Raw genomic sequence first — 26,397 nt, forward strand, 5'->3', positions numbered from 1 at the left:
TGTGGCTTGTTATGTTCCACAAACAATAGCTTCCAGCACCACAGGAAGTATCTGCCTTGGGGCTAGGTTCTTACAGGTTAGAGGCATTTTTGTTCTAAGGATCTTTTAGCCATAGTAATTAAAACTTAAAACAACTTTGGCTCTGGCATGATCTAAAGAAAAATTTAAATGTCTGCTATGTTGACTTTTAAACAAATCACTCTGCACATGTTTTACCTACTTATCAGTAACTTTCATGCCTTCATTGTTAACGTATGTCTACACCCATTCGCTGTCTGGTACTCCTTTTGACAACTATGGCTATGTTTCCTCTTTTCTATGGGAATATGAATCCAAAGAGATGGGTTGTCTTTCCTACGCACCTGGACTCAAACCCAGACTCCTCTTTGTTAGTCTTGTGTTCTATGCACTATCTTAAAGATACCTGCTTCTCCTCTGTATTCAGGAACAACCACATGAGTTACACTGTGCTTTGTTTACTGATGATTAAAGATTCCACTGTACACAAAAGGAAATAATTACTAGAGCTTGAACAGATGTAACCTCCGATTCTTTTCTACCACTCCCTTTTATGAAACATAGTGGTCAAGCTATGATTAGTATTCTGAACATGAGGTGATGGTAAACTATGCTTTTTTATTACCATGAGATGGCAAAATTACCCACTCTCAAAGGACCAGCTGCTCCAGGGCGGCTGGCATCCCCAGTGCATGCCTACATTCACGAAACTATTTTAACTGGTGGCTTTCTGGATTTTTGTTGTTGTTGTTAGAGAGGAAACATATGTGTAAACCTGTTAAAGCCATTCCATCTGTTCTGATGAAATAGCATCACTGTATATATTAGTGAAATCTTGCATTTCAGGATTTGAAGGCTGCTACATGTCTCATAAAGCAAGGGTTGTCATAACAGCTTCTTAAACAGACATATAAAGAATTATGAGAAAATACACTTAAATCCCTCTCCATGCTTTTATGTAGTATATGCAAATATGTCCATGATAGACTTATATTTTGAATTGGTAGACATAATATATATGAATTGGTGTGCCACATTAGATGTATTTTTTCTAATATGAAGGTTTGAGGGATCCAGATATATCTTGGTACTAGAGTACTTCCTAAGAATATCTGAAGGCCTAGGCTTATCCACACAGTACAGCAAAAATAAATAAATACAAATAGAAAGATGGTAGGTAGATAGGTAGGTAGAAGATTGAGGGTGATGATCATGATGGTGATGATGAAGATAGATGATAGATTGATAGGTGGTAGAAAAAGAATAGATAGATACATAGGTACATAGATAGATGATAGATAGATAGATAGATAGATAGATAGATAGATAGAATAGATAGACTTGAGAACAAATCCAATCTCTGCCCAAACTGCCAATATCTCCAATAAAATGGTACTTATATCATTACTAATTTCCACAATGGACATGAATCTTATCCCATAAAGCTATTTTTTAAAATCAATTGTTAGAAATATTATACATTAATACATACTGCATTGTCAACACATTTATTAGGAGTTTATTATATTCTTCCATCTATGGAAAGTCTTATGTATATACTGTCTAGTTTATTCTTCCCTAAAACCTCCATAGTAGATATTACTATTATTAAAGGATGTAGAGGCTAAGAATTTCAGAAAATTACCCATATTCATAAACTTAGAAGATGGAATTCCAACAATTGAATTTGAGTTTTTTTTTTTTTCATATTCAACAAATACCTGCTAATTAATATATCTCTCGGACAAAATTGGACATTGAAAGAAGAAATTAGAGAATAGAAGTTGGGTAAGGTACATTCACTTCTCCCTGGCCACTCTGGGAGAAGGGATTCAAAGATAACAAAGAGGCCACAAGAATATTGGGCAGGAGGTTTTGAAAGTCATCTAGAGAAGAGGTGATGTTGACATCAATCAGGAGGTAGCAGAGAAGATGAAAAACAAAAACAAAAACACCTCAGTAGCCACTCAATGTGTTCTGCAGCTTTATTTGAATGTATAGTGATGGAGGTCAGGCAAGAGCAGTCACTCTCATGTTTGACTTGAGACAAGATAACCTGCTATGGGGGATATTAAAATGAATAGGCAGAGTGAAGAAATCGTTCTAGCCTGAAACCCATGCTCCGAGCCATGATTCATGTAATCACTAACAATTATCATAAAAATAAACTAACTGCAAATGAAGTCAAATTATTCCTTCCTGTGTGAAGATATAAACAATTAATGTGTTGCATAATCCTTCGTTTTTAAAGTAAATGTCCTAGACAGGCTTATCTGAGGATCTTGTAAAGCTTCATTGAGTCCAAGCTTCAATATTTATAATATTGTGAGATGAATTCCAGGCAAAAGATATTTAAAGATAATTTGCCAACGAGCTAAACACGTTGAGGTGACTGTTTTACATGATTTTTCTTCTTCCTACATAGTTATATTTTTCAGAGTGTCTACAATTATTGCATAACACTTTCATACCTACTTTCTGAATTTTGCAAAGTTAAGTGATAAAATTACATCTGTTGTGTCTATATAGTCTACCATAGTAAGTACTGAGAAGCCTTTAAATACTGACTTTCAGTCCAACCAGCTAAGACAGAAAAAATAATGTTGTCATTGACAGCTATCTTAAAGGTCCTTCTAACTCTGACAATGTGCTACTTAGTCCTAGTCACACTACCGTAGTAGGAACTACGATGGAAACTGGCTAGCCTCGTGATAAGTGTGTGGAACGCTGGCAGTCAAGGAATGTGAGCTTGACTTGCTTTCTTGTATTGTAAGTAAGTACGCTTCCAAATGTGAACATTTTCAAGTTTCTCACACTCTTGTCCCCGTGTTAGTGTAAGTAGTTGTAAAGAATTCTTCACTCCCAGCTCCTAGCTACTGCTAAACCTTGCCTCTTTCTCCCTTACAGGGTCAATGACTGTATCTTGCGGGTGAACGAGGTTGATGTGTCAGAAGTTTCCCACAGTAAAGCGGTGGAAGCTCTCAAAGAAGCAGGGTCTATTGTGAGGCTCTACGTGCGGAGAAGACGACCCATTTTGGAGACTGTCGTGGAAATCAAGCTGTTCAAAGGGCCGAAAGGTAATGAAAGCACAAACAACTCATACTGAGGCAAGAATTATCAAAACCGTTTGTCTAAAATGTACTCCAAAGCCTACCTAAAAGGGCTAGTTCCCTAGTTTCCCTAGTTCCCTGATAGGGGAGGTCCTCCTCCCCTTCCTTCTGACCCTAGCTTATCAGGTCTCATCAAGGCTGGCTGCATCATCTTCCTCTGTGGCCTGGCAAGACTACACCCTCCCAGGGGGAGGTGATCAAATAGCTAGCCACTGAGGTCATGTCAGAGACAGCCCCTGTGTCCCTTACTGGGCAACCCACTTGGAAACTGAGCAGCCTATGGGCTTCCTTTGAACAGGTGGTCTAGGTCCTCTCCATGCATGGTCCTTGGTTGAAGTACTGGTCTCTGCAGGCCCCACTGGGCCAAGGTATTTTGGCTCTGTTGTTCTCCTTGTGAAGTTTCTGACCCAGGTCTTTATATCTCCTTCTTCTTCCATAAGAATTCTGGCACTCTGCCCAAATTTGGCTATAAGTCTCAGTAACTCCTTCCATACCCTGGTGAGTATAGAGTCTTTCAGAAGTGCTCTGTGGAATGTTCCTGTCCTGTTCCTAGACAAGGTTTTTTTTTTTGTGTGTGTAATCTTGGCTGCCCTGAAACTAACTCTATAAACCAGGCTGGCTCCTAACTCACAGAGATCCTCCTGCATCTGCCTTCCAAGTGCCAGGATTAAAGGCATATGCCACTACCACCTAGCATCACAATTAAATATTTTAGATTATAACTGGGTAATCATTAGACTGATATTATTTTTTGTTTAAAATCTATTTAATGTCTAATTCTAACTATGTCACTGAAAAAGAAGCATTTAACCTTTTCTGGCAGACAATATTAAGTGGCATTTGCCATCTTTGACACACAAACCAGACAAACTCATTAGAAAACTAGTTCAGCCATTTACCAGGGGAATTACCTTCATTAAATACATGTACTTGATGAGACCAAATATTTTTTAAAGAATTTGAACATAGTAGGAAGAAGCATAAACTCAGAACATGTAGGTTGAACTCCATCTCTGCCCTTGACTAGCTGGGAAGCTTTGGATAAAAATGTTTCATTTTCTTGGCCTTGATCTTTTCATCTATGGAATACAATTAAAAACAAGGTTTGTTCTTGGAGCTATTACTATGATTCATTAAGATAGTTCATATATTTGGAATAAATCCTGGTACAAACTGACCACTCAGAAAAATATTAGCTAGGCATGCAAGTTATTTCAAATATATTTTTCTTTTACAAAATATGGTAATGGGTTTTTTAGCAATGTAATGAAAATACTTAGAAGTCCTTCATGAATTAAGCACAGGTGCATTAGAATTCAAGTGTGAATGATGGTCTACCCTATCCATTTACTAAAATCACACCGGCAGTTTGCTTTTGAAAGCCAAATGAATGGAACATAGATTTTTCTCTATTAAAAATATATGTTCTATATAAATAATATGAGTCTATTTATACAACTCAGCTACAGCAGTTATTCATCATTTCCCTAAGCAAAGGCTAATTTAAGCCCTCAGGAAAACATTGCCATTCTTTTGCTGGCTTCCTGCTCTCAGTCACTGGATGACCTCCAGCTGCTCAGCAAAACACTTACAGGCTGTAGGGAGCTGATGACCCAAACTCCTTAATTTTATCGGGAACACATTTGTTGGATCTTTATTTTGACATTATGCCTCCTCCAGCTCTTTTACTTCACGCTGGATTATTCTTTTCTCCGTGCCTGTTGTAGGGAGAGAATCTTTTGTTACAAGGAGGAAGAGAATAAAAAGTGAGAGCTAATTAACCCTGTATGCAGGCAATAACCCCAAGGACACACACAGTGTATGGAGATGATCTCCTGAGCCAAGGAAATCCTAGGGGCAGTGTTCCTTCCAGAACGCTGACTCTGTAGAGCCTATGGAGAAATGTGCTGAGTCAGTCATATTTTTTGGTACAGGGTTATTCCCTATAGGGCTGATTTGTTTCTCTGTACCAGTGGTTGTCGTCCTGTGGGTCACAACCCCCACGGGTGTCACACATTATGTATTGACTCATAATAGTAGCAAAATTATAGTTCTTAAGTGGCAATGAAATAATTTTAGGGCTGTGGTCAAAGGGAGGACCTGTATTAAAGTGTGACAGCAGTAAGAAGGTTGAGAACCACCTTATAGGGCTATACAAAGCCTACTGAGCTGCAAGGAAAGAAAGTGTTCCAATCACTGTTTGAATTCCAGATTCTTCTCCCAGTGCCTCAATCTCATGAAATGTAGAATTAGAATAACATATTATTAGAGTCTATACTAAATCTGAAAAGATACTGCTTTCTCTACTTTAGTATGTTTATAATTCTTGGTTTTTAAACTACAGTATCCCTGGGGGGGGGGGTAGGGAGGAGATTCCACCATGATAAACTTGTATCATGGAAACTCTAAGGCAATATGAAGTCTCCTTCCTTCAAAATGTTCTAATAAAAAGAGATGACCCTAAAGTCAACCTGTTTAACATCTGCAAGGCAAAATGATTTTAGACTGAAGCTTGAGCCATGATTTCAATGGTGGTGGAGTGGCTGTGTGATTTATCTTAGCCAGATGAGTCAAGATACTGTGGAGAACTGGAAACACTCCCCATGCACAAAGGTCCCTATCTGGTCCTCTTTGACCATTTAGTTGTCCAATGGTAAACATTAGCACTCTAGCCAGTTAGATGTATTCAACTATGAATGTTAAGTGTATTTAACCTATGGCTGTCTTGCTATACAGTAACCTGGTTCTTCAATGTTTCTTCAACAAATACTTATTAAATATTTGCTGTGTACATGACACAGCTGGACAGGGATTCACAAAGACAAGAGGTGATGTTTGCTCCCAAGGAAATTATAGTCAGATAAGGAAAACATCTATGATATAAACCTGGAAAAGTAAGAAGGAATGTAAGATATTGAGGGAAAGCAGATTAGGTACTATGCCAAAGGAAACAGAGGCTACCCAAACTAACTACTGAATTATAAATTAAAATAGCCATGGAGCTGGAGAGGAGAGCATTGCAGGGACAGATAAAATCACGGCGTCCCAAGCATAGGCCAGGTCTTCATGTTGCCTAGTGGTCAAGGAGTGAAACAATGAGTCTGTCCAGCTGAGGTAGGTAGGGGCCAGTTAGTGCTTTGCTGTCTTAGTATTATTATCCAGTACAGCTGATTGGTTGGAACACTAAGGCTTGCCATTGGACATCTGTGCAGTCAAATAGAACCAGACGGGAAACGCACATGTTGATACCGCCTCATTGATAAACCATGTGTGGGTCATTCTGCACGTGAGGCCCAGTTTTCTAAATGCGATGATGCCTGTCAAATGAGGTGGGCTATAGAAAAAGTTCTGTAGAAATGTGATTAGGAATTTGAGAATGTCTTGGAAGCCTATTCTGTATTTCCAATGAAAAGTAAAAATGCCTTTCTCAGCATGAAAAATCCCCCTTATCGTGCTGAATTTCTAACAATTCAGTAATTGAAGGCATCTGGGGTCTATGTATTGTCAGTTGAGAAAAAAAATAATATAGAATATATTGATTTCTACTATGTAGAAAGTAGTGATTAAGGAAATCTACTTTCTGCTTTCTAAGAAATCAAAAATTAAAAAAAGAAAATCTGAATGTGTAGGGGGATGTTTCAAGGAACCCCCTAGAGGGCTTTTATGACAAAAGAGGTTTAGTGGCTTTCCTAAAAAGCTCCTAGAATTCCTCTTAGTCTAAAGCAACCAAAGAAGTCTGTCATTAAACACTCATCAAGATCACTGGTCCTTGTGGCCGAATCTAAACAAACTAAGCTCTGTGAGAAGTTAGGTGGCACAGTCCTGTTATGCTGGATTAAATATGACCATCGTCACGCATGTGAATAGTATACATACATGGCACATCCCCCGTACTCTGCTACCCTACCCTTCTTTGCTCCTTCACTTCCTCTCACGTTTGTCCCCTTTGCTCTTCTAGGCAGTTTTGTTTCTATTTTCATATCTATATATGATTTTCTGTGTCTGCATAAAGCCTGAGACTGGAAAAAAATGAAAGAAGCTGTAATATTTGTCTTTCAGAAACTGATTTAATTCACTTAATATAGTTATTTCCAGTTCTACCCATATTTGTGCAAATAACATAACCTTGGTCATATGTGTATATGTATGTATGATATGTATTTATATATAATTTCCTTTACCCATGTCTATTTTGGTAAGTACCTAGTTGATTCCCTACCGCGTTCCTATGAACAATGCTTCACTGAACACTAATGTATATGCAAGTATCTCTGATGTGGTTACTTGAAATCCTTTGACTAAATATCTAGGAATATTGGAGCTGGGTCACATGATAGGTCCATTTTTAGTTTTTTTAGAAACCTAATGGTTTTTGTTAATTACTCCTGTGGGAAAAAAAATTTCTTAAGGCTTAATCAGAAAATTTAACATGTCAAAGTTGAAATATTATTGCTATCTAAATTTGGATTTGCTTATGGGTTTGTTTTAGGCAAATAATTGCAAAAAAAAAAAAAAGCGAACGTAAGTTCAACTGTCTCCTAACAAACTTCAGCATTTTTGCACCATTTATCTCTCAGTGTGTGTGTGCATGTTGTGTGTATGTGTTCAGTTCCCGTGCACATCTGTCATGTGCTCATGGAGACTGGAGGCGAATACAAGTGTCCTCCTCATGTACTCTCTGCTTTGCACTTTGAGAGAGCGTCTCAGTGAACACAGAGAGAACCAGTTTGATGGTGCCTGGCAAATGAAGCTGAAGGATCCTCCTGTCCGTAACTCCCACTTTCCCTGCTGGGGCTACAGCTGCAGACGCACCATCTGTAACATCTCTGCGCATGGATGTTAGGGATCCGAACGCAGGTCATCATGTCTACACCATTCGTACCTTACTGACTAAGCCATATCCCCACTCCTATGAATGATCTTAAATACAATCCATTTTAGTTTCTTTACAAATGCCGTATTTTTGCGGTTAATGAGTTGTATGTCAGTACACACTGAAAATTCAGTGATGTTTGCATACTGCTTTGTACAAAAAAATAAACCTATTGGATGAACATTACTGTGTACAGAATATACTCATTAATGTATTTACATATATTAAGGAAATTTTGGGGTATTTTAAATTACCATGGGTCTTAAAACAAGTGTTTTCTGTCTAGCACTATACAAATTCATTTGTGTCTATACTCAGCTAAAACTTTATGAAAGTGTTCAGCAATGTTATATGCATATATTTCTCCTTTAATTCCTTATTTCCATATACTTAATATATGGAAATGTATCCCTGGAGATATTGAATACTGACAGCATGTTGTCCTTTCACACCAGTTTCCATTTATGTTAATGGTTGTCTTTTTCATCCAAAGTCAAAGGCTCAAAGTCCCTGTGCTTTGCTGTCTTTATCAAGTCATCCACTCTTTAAAATCTTTGCATTCATTATTATGAAGTTTGTGTCTCTAAGAAGTCTTCTCTGACCTATACAATAGACTCCCTTGCCAATCCCTTTATGTCTATGTCTTCTTTTAGGCCGGCTTTGGAAAAACCCATTGCTTTATTAATGGTCTCTCTTTGCTCAGAAATGTCCAATGGCTCTTTTCTTGTCTCTAGGAAAGAACCTAAATTTCTCACTACAGTATCCAGTGCCTTCTGTGGTCTCCCTCTCTTCCAGCCACAGGGCTTGGCTCACCCTTCTCTGGGTTATTCTCCCCTTCTTTTTTTAATTAAACTTTTATTTTTTATAATAATTACAGTTTATTTACTTTGTATCCCAGCTGTAACCTCGCCTTCATTCCCTCTCAATCCCTCCCTCCCTGCCCCTCTCTAAGTCCACTGATAGGGGAGGTCCTCCTCCACTTCCATGTGACCCTAGGTTATCAGGTCTCATCAGGAGTGGCTGCACTGTTCTCCCCTTCTTATATCTTCTGATTCGCCTGCCTCTGAGTTGCTGCTCATCCTTTACCACTTTTCACATGCCTTCCTTTTCCGTTTTGACCCCTCTCTGCATACTCTCCCCCAAAAACCACTTCCATACTGTCTTTCCACAAATGCAGTCTTCGTCCAAAATCAAAAACAAAACAACAAAAAGAAATTTTATTCTTTCCCTTTTTTGTCCATCCTGCTGTGACCAGGCTTCTCAAAAGCCCTTAATAAATAGGAAAGACTAGTCCCAACAATGTGAATTAAGGAGATAAGCAACCTGCTCAGTTTACACAGTAATTTGATGATCTCGTTCTGTGTCTACACTCTATTGGAAGACTTTAACAACACCTTTAAAGGAAAGTGAAAGACAGGTGGAGTTTGTGCCCACACTCTGGGTGGGAACTGGTGGGAACTGGAGGGAGAGAGATGGACAGGAGTCAAGACCGTCACTGAAGTGTGGCAAGAGGGAAACCGAATAGCTGAGATGGGAGGCTGTGTTGAAACCTCCCCCAAGAGGAGAGAATGCTCTTTCCAACACTCTGCTGCTCACACAAAGTTTCGCAGGACCACAGATGGAACTGAATCAGTGTTTGAAGCCTTTCACATGTTGCCTGCTAGTGCACTGGGTCCAAAACTAATTTCTACACTTCAGAGGATTTTCATTTGGTAAAAATGTCTCAAGCTGTCCTTTCAGGACAGATTTCTCATCCAGCTTAGTTCAAAATCAACTAGCCATGCCAACATGGCTAGAGACACGTATAAGAGACATGTATAAGAGACACGGAACTTACTGCACATCTAGCCGAAATGCACTTTACTAGCTTTCCTATTCTACAGATCAGTTTCTTGATTATTGTTTCCTTGCTCGTTCTGGATCTTCTCTCTGTCCCTACTCTCCTTCTCTCTGATATCAACATAGCCAAAATGACCTATAACCAACACAGAAACTTTTAGAAATTGCAAATTGATTAGCCTTATATCTTGATCTTTAGATAGAGGCCAAAAGTTTCCTGTTTTAAGCACATAGTTCATATGTTATGAATGAAGATTTTAATTGAAAATTAGATGGGCTGTCCTTAACCCTTGTGCAGAGCCTGCATGCACTAAGGTTATTCTCTGCTAGCAACGCTGTGCACCAAGCTAGACTGATTGCCACCTAATTTGAGGGCTGAAGTGAAAAAAAGTTTGGAGTTGTCCATCATTCATTTGTTTATGATCAGTTTACCACACCACCAAAAGAAGCCAAGCACAAAGTTTGTGTACTCGTTTGGCTGCTGGGACCTACCATTTATCGCATGAAAGGATAGCATACATTCTTTCCATTTCTTGCCGTGGGGGTAAATTAAAAGGTACATTGATATTTTAATGCATGTGTGAATGTGTCTCTGAATGCAGGGCCCCATTTAACTTTTCAAGATTGTCCTCTGGGCTCTGAGTTCCAAGTGGTAGGTGGACCTGTTTTTCTGTGACAGGTGATTCTGAACAATGGCTTGACTATTTGTAAGCAAAAATGGCAATTTTAACTTTGGCATGAGGCCTCAAAGCACTGTATTTTTTTTTCTTTAATGTTATTTCTGTCCATTCCTTTGAATTAAAATTATTCCCTTAATAATAAGGGGATCGGCTTAAGTACATATACAATGAAAACTTTTACAGGGATTAAATACAGAGAATGCAAAAGAAAAGGCCAACTATATGGTAAGCCAGGAAAATATTCTTCTCAGAAATAAATATGGCTACATTGCCACTTTCCACCCTCACAATTTTTTTTCCAAGTTGGGGAATTGATAACAGGTGATAAATTAAGCATGTTTGCTGACAGTTAGCCACTGGATTTCTCCTGTAAGTGAACTGTTAATTCCTGATAATTTCAGATCTAAGATATATGCTTACAAAGAATTTTTATAAGCTAATGTTTGATCCCATATCATGAAAAGATTTGTAAACAAACTCTCTCCTGGGAACTCAGAACAAATGATTTTCACTGAAAAACTAATGCAAATATATTGCTGCTCTAATCTCTACAGTTCTGTGCATTATAGCATTATGGGAAAGCAAGTCATTTGACTGAGTTTGCTAATGACAGTCAGAAATTAAAGGCTTATGTCATTCCTCTCATTTTGCCTGTGGGGATAATCCCATCATCATTTCTCCCTCAGATTATTTACATGCTACTTAAAGCTCAGCACATATGATCAAATGACTCTGTGAATGAAAATATTAAAACATAACCATTTTAACATTTAAAATGCAAAATTTTAAATGCACTGTTCATGACAAAGGTTGGAATTTTTTGGAGTTGTATGATTCAAACATCAAATCTTCAGAGGGCTATGAATATTAACAAATTCATGTGTTTTCCTTATGGCATTCTGAATGTTTTAAAAGAAAAAATGTTGCCATGGGAAACACTACAACCATGAATTTCTTCTGTTCTAAATTATTTTCACTAATATGCTTTGTGGCAACCATAGAACAAAGAGATTCACAGTTTAAATTCATGTGTTGCATAGCTATTGAATGGGCATATTAGGACATCTGTGCCTGCGTATCAATGCCTGAAAAATAGATGTTCTTCTTTTAAAACTCATATTCAGAAAATAATCAGTCACTCAACAAATATTTTATTTCAAAACTACCTGCTACGTTTACTAGTTCAGATAGTTCTAAATCCTAAATCAAATTAAAACATGAACATTGTTTTTGAAGACAATTGTAGCTAGATAACTTTAGAATTTATCTTGACCAGAAAGCTTAATGGTGTATATGTAATGGAATTGTTCTTAATATTGATGAGGAAAATGAATTTAAACTTTTTTAAGTTTAGAAAATACATGATTCATCTACTTATGAAATGCCAAAAAAAGTCCAGAAAAAGGTAAAAATTTGCATAATAAAGGATTGCATTAGGCAAGATGGGGAATTATCAGTCAATACTGGACAGGGAGTTATTAAAATAGAGGAGGAAACTGGGTAGGGTTGGTTTATGCCAGAAATTGCTCTTCTTTGAAGGCTAAGACAGGAGAATCACAAGCTCTAGGCCAGTCTAATCTACTACGTAGATAGACTATTTTTTTTAAACTAAACTAAACAAAACCATGGAGGAAAAGAAAATTCTAAGTGGTACTGGAAACAAGAGACATTTTTTCCTAGATGAACCATGGGAGTCTGTGTGTGTGTGTGTGTGTGTGTGTGTGTGTGTGTGTGTGTGTGTGTCTGTGTGTGTGATATAAGACAAGACTCTAGTTACAATAAAAAGAAGAATAATTTTAAAAGGAAAAGCATGAAACTAAAAATAGAAATGGATATGAAGGACTGTATGAGTTGCTTTTATTTATTTAAAAAAAAAAACGTTGACAGTGACAAATAAAGCCACAGAGTAGGGAAAATTGTCTCAATAAACCTACCATACATTCCTATGATATTAAATATTAAACACAATTTGAGAGTTGAACAGTAACACTGTAAAATACTACTCTCATGAAACAGATTGAACACAAAAAAAGCAAGTTTGGTGAGAACCTTGTGAAAGGGGTCCATCCTGAGAGCCAGCAGAGGCTGTTAGAGTTAAATGTATCCAAGTGGGTTTAGTAGTAAGGTGAACAGGGACTGTTTCTGACCTGAACTCAGTGGCTGGCTCTTTGACTGCCTTCCCTGGGTGGGGGAGCAGCCTTGCCAAGCCACAGACGAGGACAATGTTGCCAGTTTGGATGAAACTGGATAAGCTAGGGTCAGATGGAAGGGGAGGAGGACCTCCCTATCTGTGGACGTGGAGAGGGGCATAGGAGGAGATGAGGGAGAGCAGGTGGGATTTCGAGGGGAGGGGGGAGGAGGGTATAGCTGGGATACAAAGTGAATAAACTATAATTAATATAAAAAATAAAAATTTAATTAAAAAATTCTCCATCATCTTGAAGAACAATACTATAATATCAGATTTTAAAATGTTTTTAGCCTTGTGGTTTACGAGATCTGCTTCTAAGAATCTTTATTGATGACTGCATGTAAAATAACAGTCTGCTTCACCAATGTTTGCAGCAGACAAAATAGCCTAAGGAATGAAGGAATGACCAAAAGAATTTCAAAATATTTTTACATTTTCCTCATCTTTAAAAATGAATGTCTGAGATTCGTGCTGAATGGATACTTATTAACAAAGTGGACGAAATTACTGAAATGGAACAAAACCAGTATAAATCATTAAATTATATACAGTACATTGTGTTGAAATTTGCATAATGTTTAATGACTCATGTAAAAGCAAACAATATGCATGTTTAGACATAGAATGTACCTAGAAGTGTAATTGCTAACAGTGATTGCCCCAGAGAGGGAACAATGTGCAAAGAAAACTTTTTAAAACTTATTTTTAATATAATTTTTTATTTATTACAATTTATTCACTTTGTATCTCAGCTGTAGCCCCCAACCTTGTCCCCTCCCAAGCTCACCCTCTCTCCCTCCCTACCTCCTTCGTCTCCTCCTATTCCCCTTCCCCTGTCCACTGAGAGGGGAGGATTTCCTCCCCTTCCATCTGACCATAGTCTATCAGGTCTCATCAGAATTGTCTTTCACAGTCTTCCTTGTGGCCTGATAAGGAGGCCCCACCCCCCATCCCCCCACCCAGGGGAAGGTGATCAAAGAGCCAGCCAATGAGCTCCTGTTAGAGACCCCCTGTTCTCCTTACTAGGAAGTCCATTTGGAGACTGAGCTGTCACAGACTACATCTGTGCAGGGATTTTAGGTTAGCTCCATGGATGGTCCTTGGTTGGAGTATCAGTCTCAGAAAAGACCCCTGGGCCCAGATTTTTTGGTTCTGTTGTTCTTGTGGAGCTCCAGACCCTTCCAGGTCTTTCTATCTCCCCCTTCTTTCGTAAGATTCTCTGCACTCTGCCCGAAGTTTGGCTATGAGTCTCAGCATCTGCATTAATACCCTGCTGGATATCAGAGGCCCTCTGTGGCAGGCTCCTGTCTTGTTCCTTGTTTTCACCTACCAATGTCTATCCCATTTGCCTTTCTGAATGAGCATTGAGCATCTTACCCAGGGTCCTCCTTCTTGCTTAGCTTCTTTAGGTGTACAGATTTTAGTATAATTATACAATATTATATGTCTAATATCCACTTAAAAGTGAGTATATATGTTTTTCTGCTTCGGGGATACCTCACTCAAGAGGATCATTTCTAGTTCCCAATTTATTACAATTTATTTACTTTGTATCCCAGCTGTAGCCCCTGTCCTCAACCCCTCCCATTCCTGCCTTCCCTCCCTCTTCTCCACCCATGCCCCTTCCCTAGTCCACTGATAGGGGAGGTCCTCCTCCCCTTCCATCTGACCCCAGCCTAGCAGGTCTCATCAGGACTGGCTACATAGTTTTCCTCTGTGGCCTGGTAAGGCTGCTCCCATGAGATAGACATCAGAAGAGGGAAAACTTTTTTTACTATACATTCTTTATGCCTTTGAATTTTTTTTTTAACATACACATATACACATTCATATAACTTATTCTGAAAAACTAATTCTTAAAAAAAATACGAAGATTTAAAATGAGGAGACCAATACAGCATCTGCCTAGCATCATGAGGTTCATTCAAGCCACAGTTCCTAAAGAAAAGTGAGAAAGCACTGACAACAAAATACACTTGACAATAGTAATACCCATAAAATAGAATTTGTAGTAAAATATTAAAATATTGTCATTTTCTGTTTATAAAAAATTGAAAACTACAATCTACAAGGAGTAGATTATAATTTTCATCATAATCAGTCATAAGTTAATGAGCACCAACATTTACAAAAACAAAAAACTTTTTAAAAATGAAAAATGGAAATAAGTGTTCCAAGATATATAGATATTGACAGATGTATGTTTAGCAAAAGAAATAATAGATGGTTTCAGTTTATTTCAGTCTAGATTATATTTAGCTCTATATAGATATATGCCATCAAGAGCCAGGAAATGTATTGAGGACAAGAAATATACAGTGACATCATTCTTGGTTGTAATTGTGAATATTGAAGTGTGAAATCTTTCAGTGACACCCTTCCATGATCAGTTTTTAATTTTAAATCAGTATTCTAGCTAAACTGCCTGAACAAACTTTTAAGCAAAAATGATCAATGTTGCAATTCTTCTTGGCATTCAAATCTAAGTATTCTGTTGTTGATTTTGTCTTCAGAAACCTCCACTGATTTTCTTTTTTGGCATGCCTTTCTCTCACAGGTGTTTCCTCTTTGACTTTATGATTGTTTGAAGCAGTAGTGTGCAGAAAGAGCTTTCAGAAAAGTTACTTTACAACAAAATGCGTGTGATTTTCAGAGTATCTTCCCCTTGATGCAGATTACAACAGATAGTTCTCATATTTGCTTAATAGGAACCTAGCATTTTGAGGTTCTGCATTCTCTCTAATGGGTAAAAGATTGCCTCCTGCTGCATGTGCCCTCCTCCTGCTTCAAATGACTCAGCAGTGTAACCCTCTGCTGGACTATATGTCACACAAACTTCTGCCCCAGCTTGTTACTGAACAGCCTTCTCAGTGGTTCCTGCTAACCTGACGGTGGTGATTCCCCATGGCTTGACTAGCTGAGACCTCAGGAGGATTACGCTTCGGATGGATCCTTAGAAACCAAGTATGACAACAGAGTGTTTGCAGCCCACCAAAAGGTTCATGAGATGGAATTGTTCACTTCTAAAATTCTCCTCCAGCACTTAGAAATTAGTCTCTATTCATTTGTCAAAGACACTGTGCCCTACTCAAGAAGGAATCATGCCTATTTCTCTCATTAAATTAATTGATGTAGTCTCTTGTTATTGTAATTTACAACTTTTAAAACTTCTAAATAGAAGTTTCTCTTAAAAATCTTGAGAAAATCTTAAGGTCCTTCTGGAACCTGTTGGCCAAACAGCCTAACATACTTAGAGACCTGGGGTCCCAGGAAACAATCGTGTCTCAAAAAATGAGATGATCTGATGCTCTTGAGGAATGACCTTCAAGCTTGGCCTCTGGCCTCCACACACAAATTCAGGCACATGCATGTTTGTGTGTTGGCGTGGGCACACACACGTGTACCAGAGATAAAAAGAGAGGAGTGTCAAGGGAGGCGGAGAGAGAACAGTCACCGGCTTATATGTGTGCTGATACACTGAGGAACATTAGCTCTATCAGACAATTTTCCAAAACCCAGTTTGGAGCATCTGGCTTATTTATGTTATCACAATACTCAAGTCCTAGCAATGTCCTTTCATTGTCATCTAGGATATCTCCTGTTTTTCCAGGAAGAAGCTATTTTGCTTTTCCAGTAATGTGCTCTCAAGATGAACCTGTGATGATATGGGAGTAAATAAGTCAAGAGAGGAAATATGAGAGAGAGGGGGGAGAAAGTGAGGGGGATCATAGAGGTTTTCAAAGACTCACTGTTGTCTCTTTATTTCTCTGCCCTCATCCTGTCCTAAACACTTTCCTGTGGTCTTCTAACTTTAAATGCCATCTGTACGCTGTCTCCTGTCTTAGTCTATTCTCTATTGCTTTATTAAAATGCAGAAGACTGGATATTCTATGGAGTAACGCTTATAAAGATTTAATGCAGGGTTTATTCTGCCCACAGTCCTGGGTAGTGAACAGCATGCCCCAGCATCTGCTCAGCTCTGATTTAAGGTGTCATGTCCATGGCATCACAGTGCGAGTATGATTGGTCTGCCAGTGGCTCATCAGAAGAGATGTTTGGGAAGGTGCAGGTTCGCTTATAATAACCTACCCTCAAGAGAAAAAAATCCAATCCCCAAACTCTTAATACTTCTATTGAATTGTGTTTTCTGCAACCGAATTCTCTTCCACTAGGCTCCACATCTTAAAGGTCCAGCACAACCACACTATGGACTCAGTTTACAGTGTATGAACTTCTCTAGACCCCCTTCCAACCGTACAAGTTATATGTTGTATATGATCATTATAGCATTTAATACACATTTTAATATTAACAAATATAGAACACAACTTTCAATTTTACTTTCCAAAATTAACTCTTTCCTGAGGCTTTCCTAGCTCATTAAATAGATGATCCCAAGTGGCTAAGGTCACGTATGCATGCTAGCCCTGATTTCTCCTGCTCTCGTATTTAGTTCACTGGCAAACGCTGTCAGTCCTGTTAAGTAGCCCAGGATTTGCTGAAAATCTGAACTGCCGTTTCTCTCGTGCACACCAGCACACTCATGTTTACAGCAGCCTCTTGTCATTTTGTCCCTTCCGAGGTACACTTGTTCAACAAATAGTCTAGGCAAATTCACATATAAACCAGATTCTCTCAAGCCTTGGTGTGAGCCATTCAGTAGGGTCACTTTTGCTTAATGAAACTCCATGGAGTTTCCGAGCCTCTGGCTATCTTCTTGTCTCCATCTCTTTTCAGCTTCTCCTTGGACATAATGCTTCCATCACCCTGGGCAGCTTTCTGTTGCTGCCAAGTCCTAAGCATGTCCCTAACGTTTTTGTATTTGGTGTGTTTTTCTACCTAGAACACATGATTTTTTTTCTGTTATTTATCTGGGCCATTAATTTTCCTCATTATATGCGTTGCTACCATGCATTGGGTTGAAGACTCCTGTGTCTGCCCTAAACTTGAGCCCCAGACAGTATATTTACTTTGTTCACCAGTATACCCATGGCACCTGTAACACCAAGTGTCACAATAATTACTCAATATCTGGTTTATCAGATAAATGACAAAAATCAAGTGTTGTATCAGAAAGAGATCATAGGGCCGTAAAAGTCAGAAACAAAGACAGTAGGAGCTACCGGGTATCAGACTTCCATAAAAAAGAAAGCTGCCAGCCTGGTGCTGCCCCTGGAACTCCCTGTAGGGAAGGTAGGGGGGTGGCAGTTTCTTAAGCCTTGTTCCTGGGAGAGAGTCCATATTGGAAGGTTGGAGGCAGGAAAAGAGAATCCGTATGATTAGTCAGCAAACACAGTGTGAAATCATTCAGTCTATTAAGGTAAGATGAGGATGCAGTTGTGTATGGTGAAGCTGTGAAGCACTGTGCAGAAAAGATACCAGTGGCACCGCGCATCGTCCCATGCTCAAGTCTAGGATGCCAGACAGACCTTACTTTGTGTCTGCGAGGAGACTTTGGTTTCATTGGCAACAATCCTCACACTTGTTGCTTTCTTTGTTCTTTGTGTGCCATCTCCCAGCTAACGAGGGGCACAGCAGAGGAAACACAGATATTCTTTAACTTGCAAAGGCTTTGAATCAGCAAGTTTCCCCAAGCCTCTTTTCTCTTTCAGCATAAATTAGATTGTAGAGTCTCTGTGCCTAGGTTTTTATTCAGTAAATATCCCATTGAAATCTTATCTTACCCAACAAACTTGAGGAAAATTTATCCCCCTTTTCCCTAATAGGGAGTGAGAGCAGAAACAGTTCAATTCTATCTAAAATGATTTTCTCATTAACTTTTTCATCTTGACTTTGTGTTTGTTAGGTGTGACAATCCATTGGACATTTAGACCAAACACAAATGAAAGAATGATGTGGTACCAACCCCTTCCCCTGGAGACAATATTACTACCATACACTGATTGTGAATTACAGAAAATTTGAGGACTTTTTCCAAACTTAAAAATATTATGTAATATTAGATTTAGACATACTTAGTAATAAGGAAGATGCCACTCATCAAGTTTATGCGAGGATCATACAACTTGTGTTGACACGTGCACCTTCTAGGTCTTTACAGCACCCGTAACACCGAGAAAACATAAAACAAATGCACAGGACAATACGTATGTGTATACTAATCTGTATGTGTTAATATGGATATATATATACACGTCTGTATACAGAAAACTATAAACTACTCTGAAGAATAAGAGCAAGGTACAAGCTAGAAATTGTCAGTTCACAGAAGGTTTTTTTTTTTCTGGAGGGGATCCTTAAACTAAGTTGTTCATATTTCCTTGGAATGGGATCTGCTGTTTAAAGGCCTTCTTATACAGCTTAGTGAGAGTCAAAAGACGTGGATGAAAGACCGAAAACATGGCCTTTTATTAGTTCTGTGCCCTTTTGTTATTGTTGTCCCTCGGATGCCTCGTAGTTATTTTAACTGTGTAATCTGGCCAGTTAAATTCCATCTTTCACTATGCGGTGCTCTGCCCAGTCAGCACTCCATTTGTCTCCCTTCAAAAACCCTGCAACACCTCCCTTTCCATGTTTCTTTCCAACTTGGATGTTGTGATCTTAAGATTTTTCTCCTTAAATTATACTAAGAGTATGAGTTTCATCAAGGCAAGTAATTATGCCTTCGGTTCTGTGTGGCTAGTGCTCAATTGGTAATTGATCATTAATTTTTGTTTGTTTGTTTGTTTTTCATTCACTTTACATCCCTATTGTATCCCCCTCCCTCTTCTCCTCCTGCTCCTCCTGGTCCTGCCCTCCCACTCTCTTCCCCTTTTCCCCCTTTCCATCCTCCCCAGGAAAGGGAAGTCCTGTCCCCTACCCACCTGCCAGGGGCACATCAAGTCACATCAGGATTAAGCATATCCTCTTCCACTAAGGCCTGACAAGGCAGCCTAGCTAGGGAAACTGATCCAAAAGCAGACAACAGAGTCCATGTCAGAGACAAGCCTCGACTTTAATTGCTAGGGAACCCTCATGAAGACCAAGCTGCCCATCAGCAACATATGTGTAGGAGACCTTGGTCCAATCAGTGCTTGCTCTTTTCTTGGTGGTTCACCCTCTATGAGCCCCCATGGTCCTCAGTTAGTTGATTTGTTAGTCTTCTTGTGGAGTTATTATACCCTCCAGGACCCTCTATCCTTCCCCCAGATCTTCCACTCTCTGTGCTCACATAATGGTTGGCTGTCAGTCTCTGCATCTGTTTCCACCCGATGCTGGGTGGAGCCTCTCAGAGGAGAGCTATGCTAGTCTCCTGTCAGCAAGCATAGCAGAGTATCATTAATAGTGTCAGGAATTGGCTTTCTCCCATTTGATGGGTCTCAAGTTGGGCCAGTCATTGTTTGACCCTTCCTCCAATCTCTGTTCTATCAAAGGAAGTGAATGGTGGTTTGGGGGGAGGGCAAGGTGGGGAGGTCTCTGGGACAAGCTGGAGGCCCTCCAAAGGATAGGCTAGTAGGAGGATATGAGGGTCACTCTAGCTGAGACTATGGCAGCAGGAGATATGGAGACTGATGTGGCCATCTTCTATACCAGACAGGACTACCAGTGGAAGGAGCGTGACACCAACCTACCCACAAAAGCTTTGACCCAAGATTGACCCTGACAGCAGGTGTTCAGGGATAAAGATGGAGCAGAGATTGATCATTAATCATTTTTAATGATTATAACTAACCTATGTTCCTAATTTCATTTCATTTTTTTCTAGTTTTTAAAATGAATTTATTTACTTATTTATTTACTTATTCACTTACATTGTAGTCCTCTCTCTTATCTCTCTTATCTCCTCCCAATCCCATGCTCCCTCCCTCTTTCGCCTATCCCTTCTTCCCTATGCCTCAGAAAAGATGAACCCCCTTCCCAACAACTCACCCCAGCACATTAAGTCACATCAGGAGCATATTCTCTTCCCCAGTAACTTGGCTAGGCATCCCTACCATGGGGAAGTGGCTGAAAAACAGGCAACAGAGTCCAGGTCAGACATAGCCCCTGCTGCCTTTATAGAGAACCCACCTGAAGCCTTAGCTGCCCATTGGCTGCATCTGTGTAGGGGGCTTAAGTCCAGTTTATGCATGGTCTTTGGCGCTTTAGTCTCCACAAGCCCCGACCCCCCAGGCCCTGTTTAGTTGACTGTGTTGGTCTTCTTGTGAACCTTCTTCCCCTCAGAATTCTTCTATCCTTCCCCCCACAAGACTCCCTGAGCTCTTCTCAATGTTTGGCTGTGAGTCTTAACATCTGTTTCTAACTGCTGATAGATGGAGCCTCTCAGAGAATAGCTATGCCAGGCTTCTGTCTGCAAGCATAACAAGTATCATGGATGGTGTCAGGGGCTGGCTCTTTTTCTGTGGAGTGTGTCTCACACGAAGCCTTCTTGGCTCCATCACTTAGGGCCTCTGAAAAGGTGGAATATCATAATGGGGATCTCAGAGTGGAACAAAGATGTTCGCCTCATGGTGGCTTGGGGATGTAATGGGAAGAATATCTTGGAATAAAATATACTCATCAAAAATGGGCTTTAAATCCTCCACTTATGGTCCACCACCTAATAGCCCATTCTACTATTACTTCTTCCATAAGTTATTCCATTTATGATGAGGTTAGCCCATTCATGATCCACGCACTTCTCAGCAGCACCAACAGCTGGCAACCAAGACAGGAATTCGTGCACGACTTTCGAGATCTAACTACAACAGTGATATCTCCTGTTAGCCTTGCCATCATAATGCAGTTCTGCAATGGCATTTTAAGCTTGGTTTACTCTCTCATAAATACAGTGGTGAGTGATTGTAGGTCTGGACATGTAAACAAAAAGTAATCAGAAAATACATGTAGAGATTTTTAATTTAAAAAAATTAATAATGGCAGACACAGTATTCTACTGGTAGATTACTGGTAGTCAATTGTCCTCTGTTTGTATTTTTAAAATACATTTGTTTGTATTTTTAAAATCAGAATCAAGTATAAAAAAGTTTTCTTAAAAGTACTCTGGGAATTTAAGTGGGCCTGAATCATTTTCCACATCTGTGTTATTGAAGTGATATCTTCATTTTGTTTCTAATCTCCTAACTTTCTTAATTCACTGGTTGATCTGCTCATTTTCAGAATTAGAGCACTCTGCTTACCCACAAGCCTGATTCACAACCGAAAGCTGACTCACCAACCACTGTACAACTTAAGAGTCATAAAAACGCCAACCAGATCCATTGAGTGTCGATTTGTTTAATAGTTTTGTTGCTAGCCTGCCAGGCTGTATCCTTTCGGTTGGCCCTTGACTGTGTTCAAGATAAGAAAGTTTAGTTTGCTTTGTGCTTCTGAAATTATTAACTCTGGTTCAGAAAATTTGAATGTTTTTTTTTCCAATAGAAGAGTTATGAATGTTCTTCAAACAATTCCTTTTAAAGATGAGGCACCTGCCTCTTCACATAGAAACCACTGCTTCAAGTTTCTCCCTGGTTAATCTTAGATTCCAACCAGCAGATCATTTATTGTTTCTTGGAGAATTCCATTAACATTTGGCTACTGCCTTTAGAAACTTGCTTGTCCAACAAACTATCTTTAGGCTAAATGAATTTTTAAAAACTTTTGTTGGACAGCCTGCTTCCTGCCACCCACATTCTCCCTCCCAAAAGACAAAATAAAGTCTTTCCGGTGTTACATTGTATTTGTTTTTTTTTTTTCTCTCTCTCTCTAATTTTTCACTTTCTGAGCCATTATTTTAACAAGGCTGTCCATTCCCATGTTAAAAGACACTCTTATTTTCTCAGAAGTCAGAAGACAGAGGAAAGGGCTGTCTGCCTCCTGAGGATTCTTTGTTTCCGGTAGAGAGGAAGTGAGGAAGAGTTGCTCCCACTCAGGTTAGCAGCTAGTCCTTTAGTTTGGCCAGCCCAGCAGTGTGGCTGTTTCTAACCAGGAGAGAGCCCTATTATTTTTCAAAGACTGTTGTTTCCAACAATCCTTCTTGCAATTCTGCTTGCCCAGCATATTTTACAGGTTAAAGTCAAGACTAAGCACTGTGGAGTTAGGGTGCATTTTATTGTGTTTTTCTCCCTCCACATTTTTTATGAACAGATACTTAATACTGTTGCTTCACAGTGAATGTGGCCCATTTAGTTTTGTCATTTTGATTTGGGTGGTTTGGGTCAGAAAAATGATTGCCCTGGAATATTTTTAATGAGCTTTGCCTGTGACTATTGCTGTGATTTGGTTTTGTTTTGTTTTGACAAATATCTGTTATCTACAAATATCTGTTTATAGCCATAAAGTGCTATCAAATCAAAGTGGTATTGAAACCATATTGTTTATCTAATGTCTTGCCTATATTTAAGGTCGACTTTGTTTTCTGGTATGCATGGTGCAAATAACACTGAGAAAAACTTGAAATCATATATTTATAGGTTTTGAAGACATGTGACCTAAGTATTCAGTTTATTTGCCTAAATTGAGCTGAGGATGTGACTTAGGGTTTCCATTCGCCTAGCCTGCATGATAAGACTCTGGATCCAAGCCTAAGTAAAACACACACACACACACACACACACACACACACACACACACACACACATACACACACACACACACACACACACACACACAGACATACATCTAAATAAATGCTACCTCATTTTGAAGGGTAGAATGGCACTGATTACTTTCTTGACTGTAATCCTGCCTTAAGGTGCTGTCATGGACGCCCACTTGTAGCAATTACTTCTAGCAGAGTTTCAGAGAGAAAAGTCCCATTGTTAGTTGCTGAAGGATGGTCCTGGTGCACAGCTGAGGTTAGCTTCTTCGTAAGAACAGGAGGAGGCATGAACTTCTGAACTGAATCTACTCATCACAACAGATAGCTATTATATTCTTTTCATTCTCAGCAAGGTAGATAGAAAATAGTACAGCTTGTCAGATAAGGCCTCATTGTGGTACCTGATTCTTATTTATAGATGTCCACAAAAACAGAAATCCTGAGTCTGAGCTAATTTCTCTGTAGGGTGAGAATGATAATGCTTAGGTAATGTGGAGTTTTCTATCGTAAGAAGATAGCTTTTAAAGTGACTGAGTAGAAACATCTGGAATATTAGGTAGATACCTACAGGTGGGACAATTCTGTGTGTCCTAGAGTTGAGTAATCATTTACTGTCCTTTCTTCTGTTTGCCATAGAACTTTAGCCCATTTGCTGAATCAGGACACCTATTTACCCCAAAGCAAACTGCTTAGTGAGAACGTGTGAGGCCCAGTTCTCTTGGTATTAGGGTCACTCAAGGCAGTAGGCTCAGTGAGAAGCCACCGTCTAATTGCCATGATAATGGGCTGCAGCACTTTAAGGCTTTGAACATGTTGTAACCAACAGAGCAAACCGCATGATCTTTGAATGGCAGTTGTTGCTCACAGGCTTTGTGTGTTGTCCCAAGAGAGCTGAATTACTGTGAAAGGCCTGTGTAGATACAATGCAAATGCCCTTGCTCCTAAGGCATCAAAGACAAACACTGAAACTGGAATAAAGAAAAATAACCAAGTGATACAGTTGCAGAAATAGCTCTTATGACTTCAAAACATTAAAAATAAAACTGACTTCCTTGTGTGCCTGTCCTGGAGAGTAATTTCATCTCTTTGAGCTGCCTCTCAGATGATTTTATTTCTAGTTATGAGGGACAGAAGCCTGTGAATGAAAAGTACTTCCCCTTTCTACATTCAAATATGTATTATTAAGTGTATGTAAGTACCTGTTTGTGTATCTGTAATTATGCATATAGCAAGAACATAAATAGATACGTGCATCTGAATATATATGAACTCACATCCATATCTATATGTGTATATATTTACTTAATAACATCTATATATTCTTCTCTGCATAAATACAATTGTTTTAATGCATATGTTTATAAGCATTAATAATGCCTGAACACACATATATGTGCATATGTATACATATACATATATGTATACATATACACACATACATATATATAAATGTAATGTCATTCATCTCTTTGATTCTAGAATCACAATTTATCTAATGCTTCCTTAAGCATTCTGGCCCCTCGCATTCACGCTGTAGAAATCCAGGATCTCTCCAGATTGTCTCTAGATGTCTCTAGTGGGTCTAACAGGAAATTTCTCTGTGGACCTTTACCTTCAACACTGAATTTGTGGCCATTTAGTCCTAGTCTACTCTGGCAGATCTAAGTAGCATAATTGGATGACAAATCTAAGTAGCATAATTGGAGGCTTAAAGAGTGGAAATGTGTATCACAGCTCTGGATACACAGGGTATCTGGAAGCTCAGGGTATCAAGTTGGGTATTTCCTCACGAGGGCAGTGAGGGTAAGTCTAGTCCATGCCTTTCCTCTCTTCTGGGAGTTTGCTGGAGAGCTTTGGCATTCTTTGGCTAGAAGATGAATCATCTCAATCTCTCCCTTCATCTTCACTTGGTGTTCTCCACTTTTTCTTTTTATAAGGACAGAGTAATATTGGAGTAGGTCCTACCCCAATAACCTCATCTTATCCCAATCATCTTCAAGGATCCCATTTCCTAATAAGGTAGCAGATGCTCGAAAGTGCAAAATTCAACCCCTAACCCTCCTTGTTCACAAAATTGTTCCATACACATGTCCTTTATTGGCCTACCATAAAAAAACATTTTTAAATTTATGATCTTTTTTTTAAATATAGAGAACTGTGTTCCCTTTTCTCCTTCTTTCATTTCTGGTGAGAATTTAAAATTCATTAGAAACGTTCTCTAACGAAAAAGTTTTAATTGGGCTCTGGGGAGTTTTAGATTTTCCTGTAATAACCAATTCAATGTAAAGTCAGCTCTTAAAACAGATGTTTCGTCTTTCCTAACATATGATCTCCTCAAATACTATTGCACACGGAGACCAACAAACTACATCCTATGTGTATTTACCTTTTTATTGTGGAAAATAAGATGAATACATGAAGCTGCCCAAAATAAACCCAGCTTAAGGAATAAGTTCATATAATCATTAAAAGGCAATGTTCCATAATCATTCTTTAGAGGAATAAAAAGGCATTTGGTAGTTACCAAACTACTTCTGCATGCTTTTCGTCAATTCACATTTCTTTATATTTGTTTCATGTCCTGCTTCATACTTTCACACTCCTGGCTACTTTATTTCCATCTTCTCCACATTTCTCACCACTGACCGATGTTTTTCAACGCCCTTCTGGTCTATATAATCACATTTCATCGTTCTATTTATTTTGTAATTTTATGCTTAAGAACTTAGCCCACTGAGGGCTTCCCAGATGCATGTACATCTTAGATATATTTGTTCAAAATATGGTTACAGGAGTAGTCCAGGTCAGAGCCTGCCCTGCCATCTCTTACATGCTGGTCTTCTGTCCTCAGTAAGCCATTTAAACAGACAAGAAATAGTGAAAGGGCGAAGGAAGGAAATGTATTCATTGTGCCTCCACTGGGAAAAACAACAAAGGAGTCCACTGACCACCACTATAAATCCATCTTCCGGGTCTAGACACGATTTTTAGGTTGAAACAGAAGGCAAGAGGTATATAACTAAGTAGTCCCGGCCAAGGAAGGCACACCCGTTATTAAGCTATCATAGTCTTCGTGCTAGTCCCTCCAGCAGAATTATCTAGGAAGTTGTTAGAACTGTGTGAAATCTCTTTTGGGGAGACAGCATCCTCTTTTGCCTGACACCAGG

The 26,397-nt window shown here is 39.0% G+C and overlaps 1 protein-coding gene across 15 annotated transcripts in view; it reads left to right on the plus strand.

The window, feature by feature from the left end:
* The window catches only part of Dlg2 (discs large MAGUK scaffold protein 2), a 1,446,492-nt gene that overhangs the window by 1,003,139 nt on the left and 416,956 nt on the right, over positions 1 to 26,397 (plus strand). For all 15 annotated transcript variants that reach the window (XM_055623355.1, XM_055623352.1, XM_055623367.1 and 12 more), the window contains one exon: positions 2,926 to 3,095. In XM_055623355.1, coding sequence (XP_055479330.1) covers positions 2,926 to 3,095 — 170 coding nt within the window. The remainder of the gene's footprint in view (positions 1 to 2,925; positions 3,096 to 26,397) is intronic.

Source organism: Psammomys obesus, unplaced genomic scaffold (assembly GCF_907164565.1).
Source record: "Psammomys obesus unplaced genomic scaffold, mPsaObe1.curated_primary_1811, whole genome shotgun sequence".
Classification (NCBI taxonomy): Eukaryota; Metazoa; Chordata; class Mammalia; order Rodentia; family Muridae; genus Psammomys; species Psammomys obesus.